General features: G+C 47.4%; 1 protein-coding gene across 1 annotated transcript; it reads right to left on the bottom strand.

The window, feature by feature from the left end:
* Positions 1 to 9,637: 9,637 nt before the first annotated feature.
* LOC127339167 (uncharacterized) lies at positions 9,638 to 10,539 on the bottom strand. Its single transcript, XM_051365046.2, has 2 exons — positions 10,400 to 10,539; positions 9,638 to 10,317 (listed from the first exon to the last, which is right to left on the bottom strand). Exon 2 carries the CDS (start codon positions 10,247 to 10,249, stop codon positions 9,845 to 9,847), a length of 405 nt encoding a protein of 134 aa, XP_051221006.2. The 5' UTR covers positions 10,250 to 10,317; positions 10,400 to 10,539; the 3' UTR covers positions 9,638 to 9,844.
* Positions 10,540 to 12,791: the final 2,252 nt, after the last annotated feature.

The raw sequence follows: 12,791 nt of genomic DNA, 5'->3' as shown, positions 1-12,791 counted from the left end.
AACACATTGCCACCCTCATCCTTACGAAGAGAATAAACATCATCAATGGTGATAGAGTTGGATGAGGTACCAATAGTGCACAAGGAGGAGATGTGGCCCTTCTCACGGCATATGTAGCAAGTTCTTTTCTTCTCCTTCTTCTCACTAGGTTTCTCCACAATGGGAGCATTGGCTAGTTTCTTCTTGGGAAGTGGCATTTCTTCAACTTGAGGTTGAATATGAGTTTGAGCTTGAGGCCGCTTCCCTTTTTGCTTCTTCTTCAAAGGGCAAGATCTAACATGGTGCCCTTCAATATTGCACTTGAAGCAAACAATCTTGGCCGGGTCTTTGACTTGTACTTGGCCCTTCTTCTTGTTGTTGTTCTTGGACTTGTTCTTGTTGTTGGATTTGAATCCAAGTCCACTCTTGTCATTGGGGGATTGTTGCATACTCAACATCGTGTCAAGTTTGCATTTCCCTTCATGACCCTTTACCAAGTCATTCTTCAAAGAAGTGACTTGGGCCTTGAGCTCTTTGATTTCCTCTACATGGTTAGTAACAACACAAGTACTAGAGGAAGTAGAATCTTCATTGTTAGAGCAACAAGGCAAGGAAGATAATTCATCACAAGATTTAGCAATATTATGAGTGGATGAATTACTAGGAGTAGCACATGGAAATATAGCATTTTGAGTAGTAGTGCTAGTATCCACATGAGGCTCACAAGGTGTTGCCTTTGACATGATAGCCTCATGAGCTAACTTTAGCCTATCATGAGAGGCTAGAAGATCCTCATGGGAGCTAGCAAGCTTTCCATGATTTTCTTCCAATTTCCCATAATTGCTAATTAGCAAATCAAGTTGAGCCCTTAGCTCAACATTCTCCTTCAAGATAGATGCTTCACAAGAAGTAGAGTTAGTAGCATAAGCATCATCACAAGACATATCAAGAAGAGAGGGTAACATAGCATGCTCTTTTAAATATGAAGCTTGTAGTTGCTCATATAACTTGGTGAGGATAGAGTGTTCGCTCTCCAAGGCCTTGTGGGCCTTGTCTAGATCATCTAGATCCTTAACAAGTTTATCATGACCAACACCAAATTTGGACTTTTCATTTTTAAGCAATTTTAATTTAGCTTTAGCATGGTCTCTTTCTTTAGTGAGTTTAGCAAATATTTAATTTTGAGACACCTCAAGGGTTTCAAGTTGCTCCTCAAGAGAGGCTACGGTATCTTGTTCTTCTTCAAGATCATTCTTTAAGGATGCTACATCATCGGCATACTCTCGTTTAAGAGCACCCTTTTTATCAATGGTGTTCTCATGCATCCAAATAAGTTTTTGGCTCTCAATAGCGGTAGTCAAGATTTCAAAGAAGTGAGAGCTAGCAATTTTATCTTTGTAAAGAACCTTGAATACACTCTCACCTTCATCGCGTAGAGAGACAACCCAATCCTCTTCTTCATATTCATCCTCATCCTTATCACCACGAGAAATATTAGGTTCCATGGTAGGAGGTACCGTGGAACCCTTGGCCATAAGGCATATATGAGGACCGTGAGATAAAGATGAGGAGTTACTTGAGGCTCCTTTCAAGATCTTGTCTTGACCAATAGAATCTTTGGTTTCCTCTACATTGTTAGTCACACAACAACTAGAGGAAATAGAAGCATTTTTATCATGGCCACAAGACAAAGCAAGCATATCATCATGAGATTTATTCAAGCAACTTACACATGATATGCAAGGACTATCAACACAAGCATGTAGATGATTTCTAGTGCTAGATGTGTTTATATCCATAGATGAAGCATTGCAATGAGATAGAGATGATGAATCATCAATAGTAAGCTCAATATCAACATTGCAATTTTCATCACCACTCACCATATCATTACCTTGTGTCTTACCACACTTTGGTGAAGTGGATGAAGATGAGAACTCATCACGGCCGGAAGTGGAAGCAATACAATCATCCTCAATAATATTGGACACATCATATTTGTCTTGAAGCTTTGTCCATAATTCATGAGCGCTCCCAAAAGGCATGATTGAAGAAGTAACTACATTGTTCACAACAATGGAAAACACATGAGAAGCAAGAGCATCGAGACAACAGTTTTTCTTCTCCTCATAAGATAATTTTTGGAGATCCTTAGGAGAAGAAAAACCCATGTCAAGAAATCGCTCCATGTTCGGGGAAATACCCCGCAAAATATTAAGCACATAAATTTTCCATAGATCATAATTTGTGCCATCAAATATAAACAAGTTATTGTGATCTAATCCCCTAACCGACATCTTTACTCTCAAGGCGGTGAAGCCTAAGAATGAGAGACCTTGCTCTGATACCAATTGAAAGGACACGGATGTCGCCTAGAGGGGGGGGGGTGAATAGGCGATTTAAAACTTTTACGAGATGGGCTTAACAAATGCGGAATAAAACTAGCGTTTACTTTGTCAAGCCCAAAGCGTATATACTATTGTTCACCTATGTGCACCAACAACTTATTCTAAGCAATGGTTCACCTATGTGCACCAACAACTTATGCTAAGCAATACAAGCAAGTATGTGATAGCAAGATATATATAACTTCAAGCACGATGGCTATCACAAGGTAAAGTGCATAAGTAAAGAGCTCGGGTATAGAGATAACCGAGGCACGCGGGAGACGATGATTTATCCCGGAGTTCACACTCTTGCGAGTGCTAATCTCCGGTGGAGAGGTGCGGTTGCTTAGTGCTCCCGAACGCCACAAGAGGCTCACCTTGAGGTGTGGTTGCTCGATGCACACCAACGCCACAAAGGCCTCACCCCAAGATGCGGTACTCACACCACACACCGAACGCCACGAAGGCGCCTCACCTAAATCTCCGGTGACCCTCGCCACAAAGGCCTAGGTCACGGTTCCACTAAGGGATTTCCTTCGAGGCGGAAACCGGGCCTTACACAAAGGTTGGGGCACACATCCACAACTTAATTGGAGGCTCCCAACAAATCACCACAAAGGTCTAGAATCCGTCTAGGGTTCCAAGAACCCAAGAGTAACAACTTTCTTGCTTTCAACTCCATGAATCACCGTGGAGAACTCAAACCGATGCACCAAATGCAATGGCAAGAACACCACAAAGATGCTCAAGTCCTTCTCTCTCAAATTCCAACAAAGCTACAAAAGCTATTGGGGGAATAAGAGAGGAAGAACAAAGGAATTCACAAAGAACACCAAGATCAAGATCTAGAGAGTTCCACTCACAAAGAGATGGATTTGATTGGTAGAAATATAGATCTAGATCTCCTCTTCCTTTTCCCTCAAATGGATTCAAGAATCATTGGAGGAGTAGAGGGATGTGGGAAGCTCTCAAGGTCAACAATGGTGGAGAGCAAAAGGAGGAAGAAGAAGTGGGGAGAAAGAGGAGGAAGAAGGGCTTAAATAGGGGTCTCAGATTTCTGCCCGTTGGGGCCAAAATCGCGACAGGCCGGCAGTGCCGGCCTTGAGCCACCGGCAGTGCCGGGGTGGCCGGCAGTGCCGGCCTTGTTCCACCGGCAGTGCAGGGGTGGCCGACAGTGCCGGCCATGGCCACCGGCAGTGCCGGGGTGCTCCCGGCGGCAGTGCCGGGGTGTTCCCGGCGGCAGTTCCGGCCCCCCAGTTTTTGCCCAAACACCCGATACGAAAACCTTAATAACTTTTGAATCCGGACTCCGATTTCGATGATCTTGGGCTCATTGAAATCACAACAACGAGCTCTACAACAATATGCATAGAAACATCATAGTCCAGCAAAGTAGGATAGAAACAAATAGATAAAGGTTTTACCTATCTAAAAACAGCAAACCGGTAAAACCTCCAATATGGAAAATGCAACAACTTGAGTTAGGAAACTCGGATTTAGGTGAAACCAATTTTGTTGTAAAGAAGATGACAAGAGCTACCCCACAAAGAGTGAAAAGATTAAGAACAAGTGGGGTAGTTTTTTCTATGTATTTTAGAGTGAATCCTCTCAATACGAGAAACCGAGAAAAAGTCCAATATCGAAAACGCAACAAGTGATTCATGCGGAATCCGTTTTCGATGAACTAGAGCTTGTCATGAGAATAAGCACAAGCTCTAAAACACCATATGGATAAGATCTGAATAACAACCAAGAAAGATGATGCAAGGATGCAAAGGTTTGAGCTCTCCGAAGGATACGATCGAGTTACTCACTCGAGAGCCCTCTTGATAGTACGGCAACTAAACTATAAACCGGTCTCCAACTACACCATGAGACCGGTGAGAAAGAAACCCTATCAAGAGCAAACCTTAACCTTGAGTATTCCACTTGAGCTTGATGATGACGATCTTGACCGCAACAAGATGGAACACCTTTCTTGATTGTGCTTGCTTGATGAAGTCTTGTGGATTGCTCCCCCATAATCCACCATGGGAGAGCTTCTTCTTCGGCACATCTTCACATATCCATGATCACCATATGGATGGCAAGCTTCAAGCAAATGATCTCTTAGAGATGGCTCATCTTGAACTTGCACATCATTTCTTCATTCTTCATCATGTTGATGTCTTGAAGTAACTTGAGGGCTCACTTCATCTTCATCTTCAAGACATACTTGCCACTTGATATCCTTCATCAATTTCTTCTTATTGCAATCTTGAAGCCAACATATGGTTCAAGCATTGCCTATGGACAACACCTACAAATATAACTTAATGCAAACATTAGTCCATAGGGATTGTCATTAATTACCAAAACCACACATGGGGGCTCCATGCACTTTCAGTTTTACCTCATCGAGGGCCCCGAACCTGGGTAAATCGCTCTCCCCGCTTGTCTGTGTACCGATGTCTCGTGTCAGCTTGCAGGATTCCATCAACCCTAAGCCTCTATCGGAGGGCATTGCCGAGGAGCACCCTCGACAATTGGCGCCGTCTGTGGGAAGCCTGTTGGCACAAGGCAAGGCATCGGCAGATCCGATCATGGCATCGGCAGCTTCACCGGCAAATTCGCCGGCAACGTCGCCAGCAACTTCATCAGCAACTTCACCAGCAACTTCGTCGGCACCATCGTTGCCCATCCTGGGAAGCCCGATTCGATTCGGCTCCTACGAGTTTACTCCACACAGCGATTCCTCCCGCTCGAACTTTTCAGATCTACAAGGGAACATGGAGATGACCTTCGGCAGCGTCCACTACAACGTCAATGCAGAAGGAATCCTACGATTGCTGGAATCCCCCGCCTCTGGATCGACGAGTTCTAGCGCACCATCATCACCCGATCTGTCGGCTGGACTGACAGGATCGACGTGCTCACCCGCGCCTTCGACTCCCCGCTCGGTGTCCTCCATCTCGGTAGGGTCTGACGATCCCACATCTTCGGAATTAACCTCATACTACTGCCTGAACTGCGACACCAGGCACGGGCTGGGATCGAGCGACACGCCGTTCATCTGCAACGCCCAGTATTCATCGGGAGAGGACAGTATCGACAGCACCATCCAGGGAATCACCCGAAGACCGGCACACCATCAGGTTTATGTCGCCAATAACACGGGAAACACAAGGCGTAGAGGTGACGAGGATCATACCCCTCGTTCCAGTAGAAGGGCGAGTTTTGAGAACAGCGCCAGCAACCGTGACAGCGATTACACCATCGCGGATGAGGAGTGGGCAGCAGCAAGGGCAGCAGTACTCAACAACACGCCGCTCCCTGCGGGGACTTCGGTTGGAACCCTCAATGCTTACCGCTCCATACTAGAGAAGAACCGGGAGCACCTGTCAAAAGAGCAAGCCTCCCTCGAGAGACGCTTATCGGCAGCGGATCGATCCAGCGAACGACGAAGGGGCTCACAAGGGAGTGCCTCCCGAAACACTCAGGGAGCAGGCAAGCACCGGTCAAGGATATCCAGGCTTTCGGAAGATGACGCCAGAGAGATAACATCGAATCTAACTAAATCCTTTATGACTACGGATACTGCGGGCATGCCACGACCGAAAACCGTTGCAGGAGCAACGGCCAACCTCGCCGCTTACCTCATCAACCAGCGCCCCGAAGGATCTATGACCCAGGCTCACCGAGGTGCCCTCGAAAGTCTCGCGATATTGGGGAACAACCTAGTCCCGCAAAAGGAAAGGACTATGGTCCAAGGTAGTGGGTCAAAACATCATGCGAGAGACGCTCAGGACGAGATCACCCAGAGCAGGATCGACAAAGCAAGACGACGACGCGCCACTAGGAAAGACGACGATAGCGATTCTTCGGATGAAGACCAGGAGTACGACGACGAACTCAGGGAGCCGATTGTCTAAGTTACAAGATACGCGAGGTAATGCCGCCCAAAAAAAATAAGCCTACCCCTACCGACGCTGCCAAGTACGATGGACAGCAAGAGCCAAGATCCTGGATAGATGACTACCTGCAGACAGTGATCCTGCACAAAGGAAACCAGATAGCGGCAATGCAATGCTTACAACTTTACTTGAAGGATTCAGCACGGGCCTAGCTACGGGGGCTGCCGAAAGGTTCTGTCAAATCATGGGACGACCTAGTAGACGCCTTCGTTGCCAACTTCCAAGCAACATATAAGAGGCCCGTCGGGATCGAAGAGCTACGAAATTGTCGGCAGAAGCAGAAGGAATCAATGCGTTCATACATCGGGAGATTCACAAAGCTCCTGAACGCTGCCGAAGACGTATCTGTCGACAGAGCAATCGACGCTTTCAGCGACGGCGTTCAGCGGGAGAGTTACATAGAAGAACTCGGGCGCAAAAAGCCAAAAATCATAACCAAGCTAATGGAAATCGCCAACAGCTGGGCTGATGGTGAGGATAACGTACGAAGGCCACGGCAGCGTAGTGATGACGAAGACGATGACCAGCCGAAGCACGATTCGGGTGGCCGAAGGGATCGTCACAAGAGAAGAAAAAACCGCAACTATGATGACAACAATCTGGTAGCCGCAGGGTATTCCGATCGGCAGGAAGAGCGAGACGACAGGCACGATGGTAACCGGAATAACTCTGGAAACCGTGGTAATTATAAACCACGACAGCAGAGGACTCCCGAACTACCCTACGCTGAACAGGTCAACGCCCCCTGTTACCTACATTCGTATATCGATTCCAAGGACGGCAAAACAAAGTCAAGTCACCTGCTCAGGGACTGCCGGTAGTTCCTTGACATGCACAAACTCATCCAGCGATCGGGCCAAAGAACAGCTACCACCACCACCCCCACCTCCACCGCAGCATCAAGTCCAGCAAGCTCAACCCCATCAACCCAACGAGGCGTTCCCACCACCACGTGGGCAGATGAGCATGATCCACAGGACAGGTGTTTCGAAAAGGGAGATGAAGAAGCTCACCCGAGAGATCAACTTGGCAGAAAGCATCATGGCAAATATCCCTGAATACGTCGACTGGTCTTCTCAGAACATTACGTTTGGTCGAGCAGATCACCTGATGACCATACCACAACCAGGACACGCCGCCTTGGTAGTCGAAGCACAGATTGGGGGGTTCAAGATGAGCAAAGTCTTCATGGATGGCGGAAGCGGGCTAAACCTGATATTTGTTGACACAATCAGGAGTATGGGGATCACCATGAGCATGCTGGAAGAAACAGACACTTGCTTCCACGGGATCCTTCCAACTGCACCGGGCCACTCTCTTGGCAAAGTCTACCTGAATGTTATCTTCGGTAGAGCCGATAATTTCAGGAAGGAAAAAATCGAGTTTGAAGTGGTGAACTGGGAATCACAGTATCACGCTATACTCGGGAGACCAGCGTATGCCAAGTTCATGGCTGTGCCACATTACGCATACCTCAAGCTGAAAATGCCTGGGAACAATGGGACAAACATCACATTCTATGGAAGTTTTTCACGCTCGGATAATTGTGATCGCGACTTTCAGAGGATTGCTGCAAAGTTCGGGCCACAGCGAGAAATCGTCGGCCCTCCGTCCAAGCTGTCCTTACGAGAGATCAAGGAAGAAAAAGATGGCAGGGAAACCAAGAAGAAGCCAGCAGCTCTCGCCCTTAAAGCTTCGGCAGCAGATGCTTCGGCAGCAGAAGCCTCGGCAGCAAAAGGTTCGGCAGTTGATGGCACAGAAGGCTTAGGAGAAAGCAAGACAATGGCGACCACCGCTCAAACACTTGATGAAACCAGCAACGCTGCAGCAATCACTAACGCGGAGAAGAAGCCAGAAGAAGAGAAGAACCCCTTCCTTGACTAAGCAGTTTACCAGCCTTTATTTTCTTTTTTCCTTCGTTATAAACAGGGCCTTCCAATTTTCGCCCTCTAGCATCGTGCTTACCTTTATTAATAAAAACTCAAGCTTTGATTCTTTGCTAAGCATTGCAGTAATTACAAAACTTCCAAAGCCTCATCACTATGTAAAAATAGTACGTGGCAGAAGATCGTGCTCCAAAAGCCTCTACGAGTGCTAAAACGACGTTGACCTTCCCCTCTGCTATAGATGCCTCTACGAGTGCCGAAAATAGCAAGAGTGTGGAAATACACATAAACAACAACCCACGTTCGATATTTTACTTATGGAAATATCAAAGAACAACGGGCTCATCGGCAGAATCACTACACCCGAAATATTCGGGAGTGCCTGTCGAAATTTAAAACGGTTGAAAGCAAAGTTGCGCATACAACAGGTTTAGCAAGACCTGCAACACGAGCTGATCACTCACATAATTTGCCAGCCAACCAATATACATACATCTAAAACGAGCAACTAAGATTCGCTCAAAACTTGCCAACGGCAATAACATGGTAAAAGTACATATGCATGTATCTACCAAACGAGAAGGCATCATCACATAATCCAGACACTTGGATAAAATAGCCAAATTCTCTATTTACAAAATGGACATTAAATCCCTGAAATCACCCTTGTGGAGTCCCTCTTTCTTCAGGTACCCTTGAGTCTTCCTCGAGTATGTCGACAACTATGTTGGCAGGCAACAATACCTTCGGGTACAGCGTCTCCAGGTCCCCAGTAGCGTTGGCAATCGACAGCAAACCTGCCGAAGGATAACGGGCAAGTACAAGGGCAAGCGTAAATGCGCGCGTACCAACTCTTGGACCTTCTTGGCGTTACCAAATTCAGACATCAAAGCAAGGAGAGTTGGAGGAACTGCGTTCAAGGGAAACATTGTCTTCCAAACCACCCTCATAGCCTTATAGCACTTGTCAAAAAAGGTATGAACCTGCTGAACCCGATCCTGAAAACGCGCGACAGCCGAAGCCTTCGAGTGCTCCCGCCAGAAAATTTCTTCGGATGAGGATAGCTGGGTCAATACATTCACACGTTCGTGAATCCGTTTGTTCTCCTCTGCACGGTTCAGAGCTATGACTGGCACAGAAGTAAGCAAAGGATCAGTTAAGATTCTATCAATCAAAGGGCGCAGAGATCAAAGGACTCACAGTTCAAGCTCTCGGTAGCCTTATGCAGCTCAGTAAGAGCATACCGCTCTACGTCGGCTGCAATCTCGCCCTTCTTGTTGACAATTGCCGCCAAGGCGTAAGTGCTGCGCAGGTCCTTCTCCATCTGTGTGATCCGATCCTTCATTCGTTGGACCCGATCACCTTCGGGAAGAACGCCCGAAGAGTCATCAACAAACGAGGACACCGGGAAAACCTGCAGGCAACAGCGTCAAAAGGATGACGGTCATGGACAAATTAAGCATCCAACATAACTCCCATCGGGAGAGGTACAAGAAATTTCTATCAGAAGAAGTACAAATGAAGATATTATGACAAAAGTATGTTGGCAACATTGCCAGCACAAGTGTTTATTACAAACTTGAGTTCTCGCAACAGAATAATGTTTCATACTAGCCCAAGGATAAAATTGTTACAATAATCAAGGAGCCTGAGTCTGAGTCGACAGGCTGGGGCCAGCCGATGCCTTTCCCGACGAAACTAAATCAAGGAGCTGGCGAGCACAAGTACGGGCGGACGCTGTAAAAGCGCTTAAGTTAACAAGACGCCCATCTTTCTCTTTCGGCAGCTCCTTAGTCATTTCTTCGATGTCAGCCTTAAAGCCGTAACCCATCATAAGTTGGAAGGCAAGAAGGGCACCATAGGTACGTGAGGTGCGCTTGAATACCTCGATGACCTCCTTGGTGTCGACTGCGAAGGCATCAATCAGCTGTCCCAGAGTCTTCTCCTGCTTGGCCTTGGGGAATATCATTGAATGCATCCGCGCCAGAGCACCCTTTCCCTTGTCAAGCAGCTCCCGGGAAAGCTGGTGGGTGGCAAGAACCATTGACACACCATTTGCCGGGGAGTTGCCTGGAACTTTGTCCAAGGCAGTAGCAGGGATGCTGGCGGCCTCTGCAAAGAGATTAAAGGAAATTGTTGACAAAGAAACAAGATCCATAGAAAATGGTAATCTAGAAGAGATATAGGAACTTACCAAGCAGGGCTAAGGCAGACTGACGAAGGAGTTCATCCTTTTCTGCCGCTCGAGCTTCCTCCTCCTTCAGCCTTTCCTTCAGCTTGTTCAACTCTTCTTTCAGGGAGTCGACCTCCTGGCGGGCTATGGCGGCCTTTTTGATGGCGCCATCCAGCTTTGAAGAGGAAGACTTAGTCTCCTCTTGCAGCCGAATTTTGTCTGCCTCCAGGGAGGTGAATTGAGAGGCGAAAGCCTCTAAAGAGGATATTACACCTCGTAGATCCTTGAAGAAAGGGAATGTTTTATGAAAATCATTAAGCAAAGACACATTCCAAAAAGGTTCTTGCTAGACTCAACGAAGACTTACAGAAGGAGGAGCTGCGGCAGCAGCAGGAGCATCTTTTCCTTTGGAAAGGGAGGAGGCAGTCGATGCTTGCGCCGTAGGAGCCGTCTTGGGAGCCGAAGCTTCGGAAGCTGCGGCGGTTGGCGAGACAGCATCAGGTCTGACCCTCTTGGGTGGAGGCTCAATAAAATCATCATCACTGCAAGAAAAGTTTGATCGACTAAGTTATGAGAAAAATGCGAAAAGTCCAAGGAGCTAAAAATAGTAAAAAGAAGAAAAATACTTACATGTCAAGGAGATCATCTTCATCGGCAAAACCGCCGATTGACCTCTTCGTAGGTGGAGCCCTGGTCTCTTCCGCAGCTGCATTAATAAAGGTATCATGATCAGCGCCATCATCACGCACTGATCCCTCTGTGTCACAAGTGTCATCGGCTGACGGGGGGGGGAGATTGGTGTGAGCAGTTTCGGAATTTATCGGATCATCATAATCGCTTGATGGGTTTGTATGCTCAACAGTACGAAGGTCAACGGGTTCTGAAGAGCCTCTTCCTTCGGAAGTGTCATTTGGTAAATCGTGTAAGTTCTCGAAGGCTACAAGGGTCTGTCGAAGAAAAGACAAACGAGGATAATAGTGATAAATGTCGACAGCAGTATAACAGGAATTCAAGGAGGGAAATTACCTTTGGTGGTGGATGATCAGCATCGAAAGGAGCATACGGGGATATCAGTGGGATCGAGTCTTCTTGACTAAAGAAAGTGAGGCGACGGACTTCATCGAGCAGCTCTTTTTCTGACAGTTCGGCAACATTGATTCTGGTCTCATCTTTTAGACCTGAGTACAACCACATTGGGCGAACCCTAGCCATGACTGGTTGGACCCGACGTTTCAGAAACACTGCCGCTACCTCGGTGCCAACCATGGTTTGCCCGTCAGCCTCCTTGATCCGAAGGAATCTGGCGAATAATTCGTCGGCTGTTACTTTTTCGTCGGGAGAGAGAACATTCTTCCAGGGATTCTTAGGCTTGGCCTCAAGGACATCGACAAAGCGGGGAAGCTGAGATTCGGGTGACGAGGAATCCTTGATATAGAACCACTTCAATCTCCATCCTTGCACGGACTCTCTCATTGGGAAATTGAAGTAATTGACATCCGAACGAGCTACAAATCCTACTCCTCCGGTGACAAAAGATCCATTGCTACTGCTGTATCTCTTCACCTAGAAGATCTTTTTCCATAACCCAAAATGAGGCTCAACGCCCAGATATGCTTCGCAGAGGGTGATGAACACAGCAACGTGAAGGATTGAGTTGGGAGTGAGTTGCCATAGTTGGATTTCATAAGTTCGCAGGAGATGGAGGAGGAATTCGTGAATAGGAAGTGAAAGGCCTCGGTACAAGAACGACAAGAACATCACGGTAAAACCGGCAGGAGGGTTAGGTCGAGAAATCGCACCTGGAAAGATCACATTCCCCTCATCGGGGGAGATCAATCCCAGACTTCGGGATCTCTTTTCGTCACGCTTGGTGACGGTCGAGGCTATCCAATCACCGGGCCTCGCTGCTGAGCTCGGTGGCGCCGGCGGCGCCGGAGCTGGGGGAGGAGCGCTCGGGGCGCCTTCCTTCGAAAGGATCGAAGAAGGTTTGGCGGCGACGCCTCCGCTCGTCGAGCTGGCGGCGGCGCTGGGGATCTTCTTCTTCACCATCGCGAAATCTGGGAGAAATCGGAAGACAGTGGTGGCGGCGCGAGCGGTTGTGAACAAGAGGAGAGCAAGAACGGCAAAGAGATGAATGAAGGAGAATGATAGGGATTTTTATCTCTTGGGGAACTTAAGGAAGGCTTCGTATTGTTAATGGGCCTGTTCTCCAGTTAATGTTTGCGGAAATCGAGGAGGTGCCTCGTTAACCGTGTAAAGAGGAGCAGGAATCGCTCGAAAACAGGGCTGGCAGATCGTGTATTATCAGTCAGAATCAAGGGGACAGAAAAACGTCATCAATGACGTCATGAGCACGAAGAGATAAGAAAGTATCGGGTGATCAACTTGAGCCTACGCACGGGTTGCGAGCATC

The sequence above is a fragment of the Lolium perenne genome, chromosome 3 (genome assembly GCF_019359855.2).
Source record: "Lolium perenne isolate Kyuss_39 chromosome 3, Kyuss_2.0, whole genome shotgun sequence".
Taxonomy (NCBI): Eukaryota; Viridiplantae; Streptophyta; class Magnoliopsida; order Poales; family Poaceae; genus Lolium; species Lolium perenne.
The sequence above is the reverse complement of the archived record's forward strand: the minus strand, read 5'-3'. Positions and strand labels throughout refer to the sequence as shown.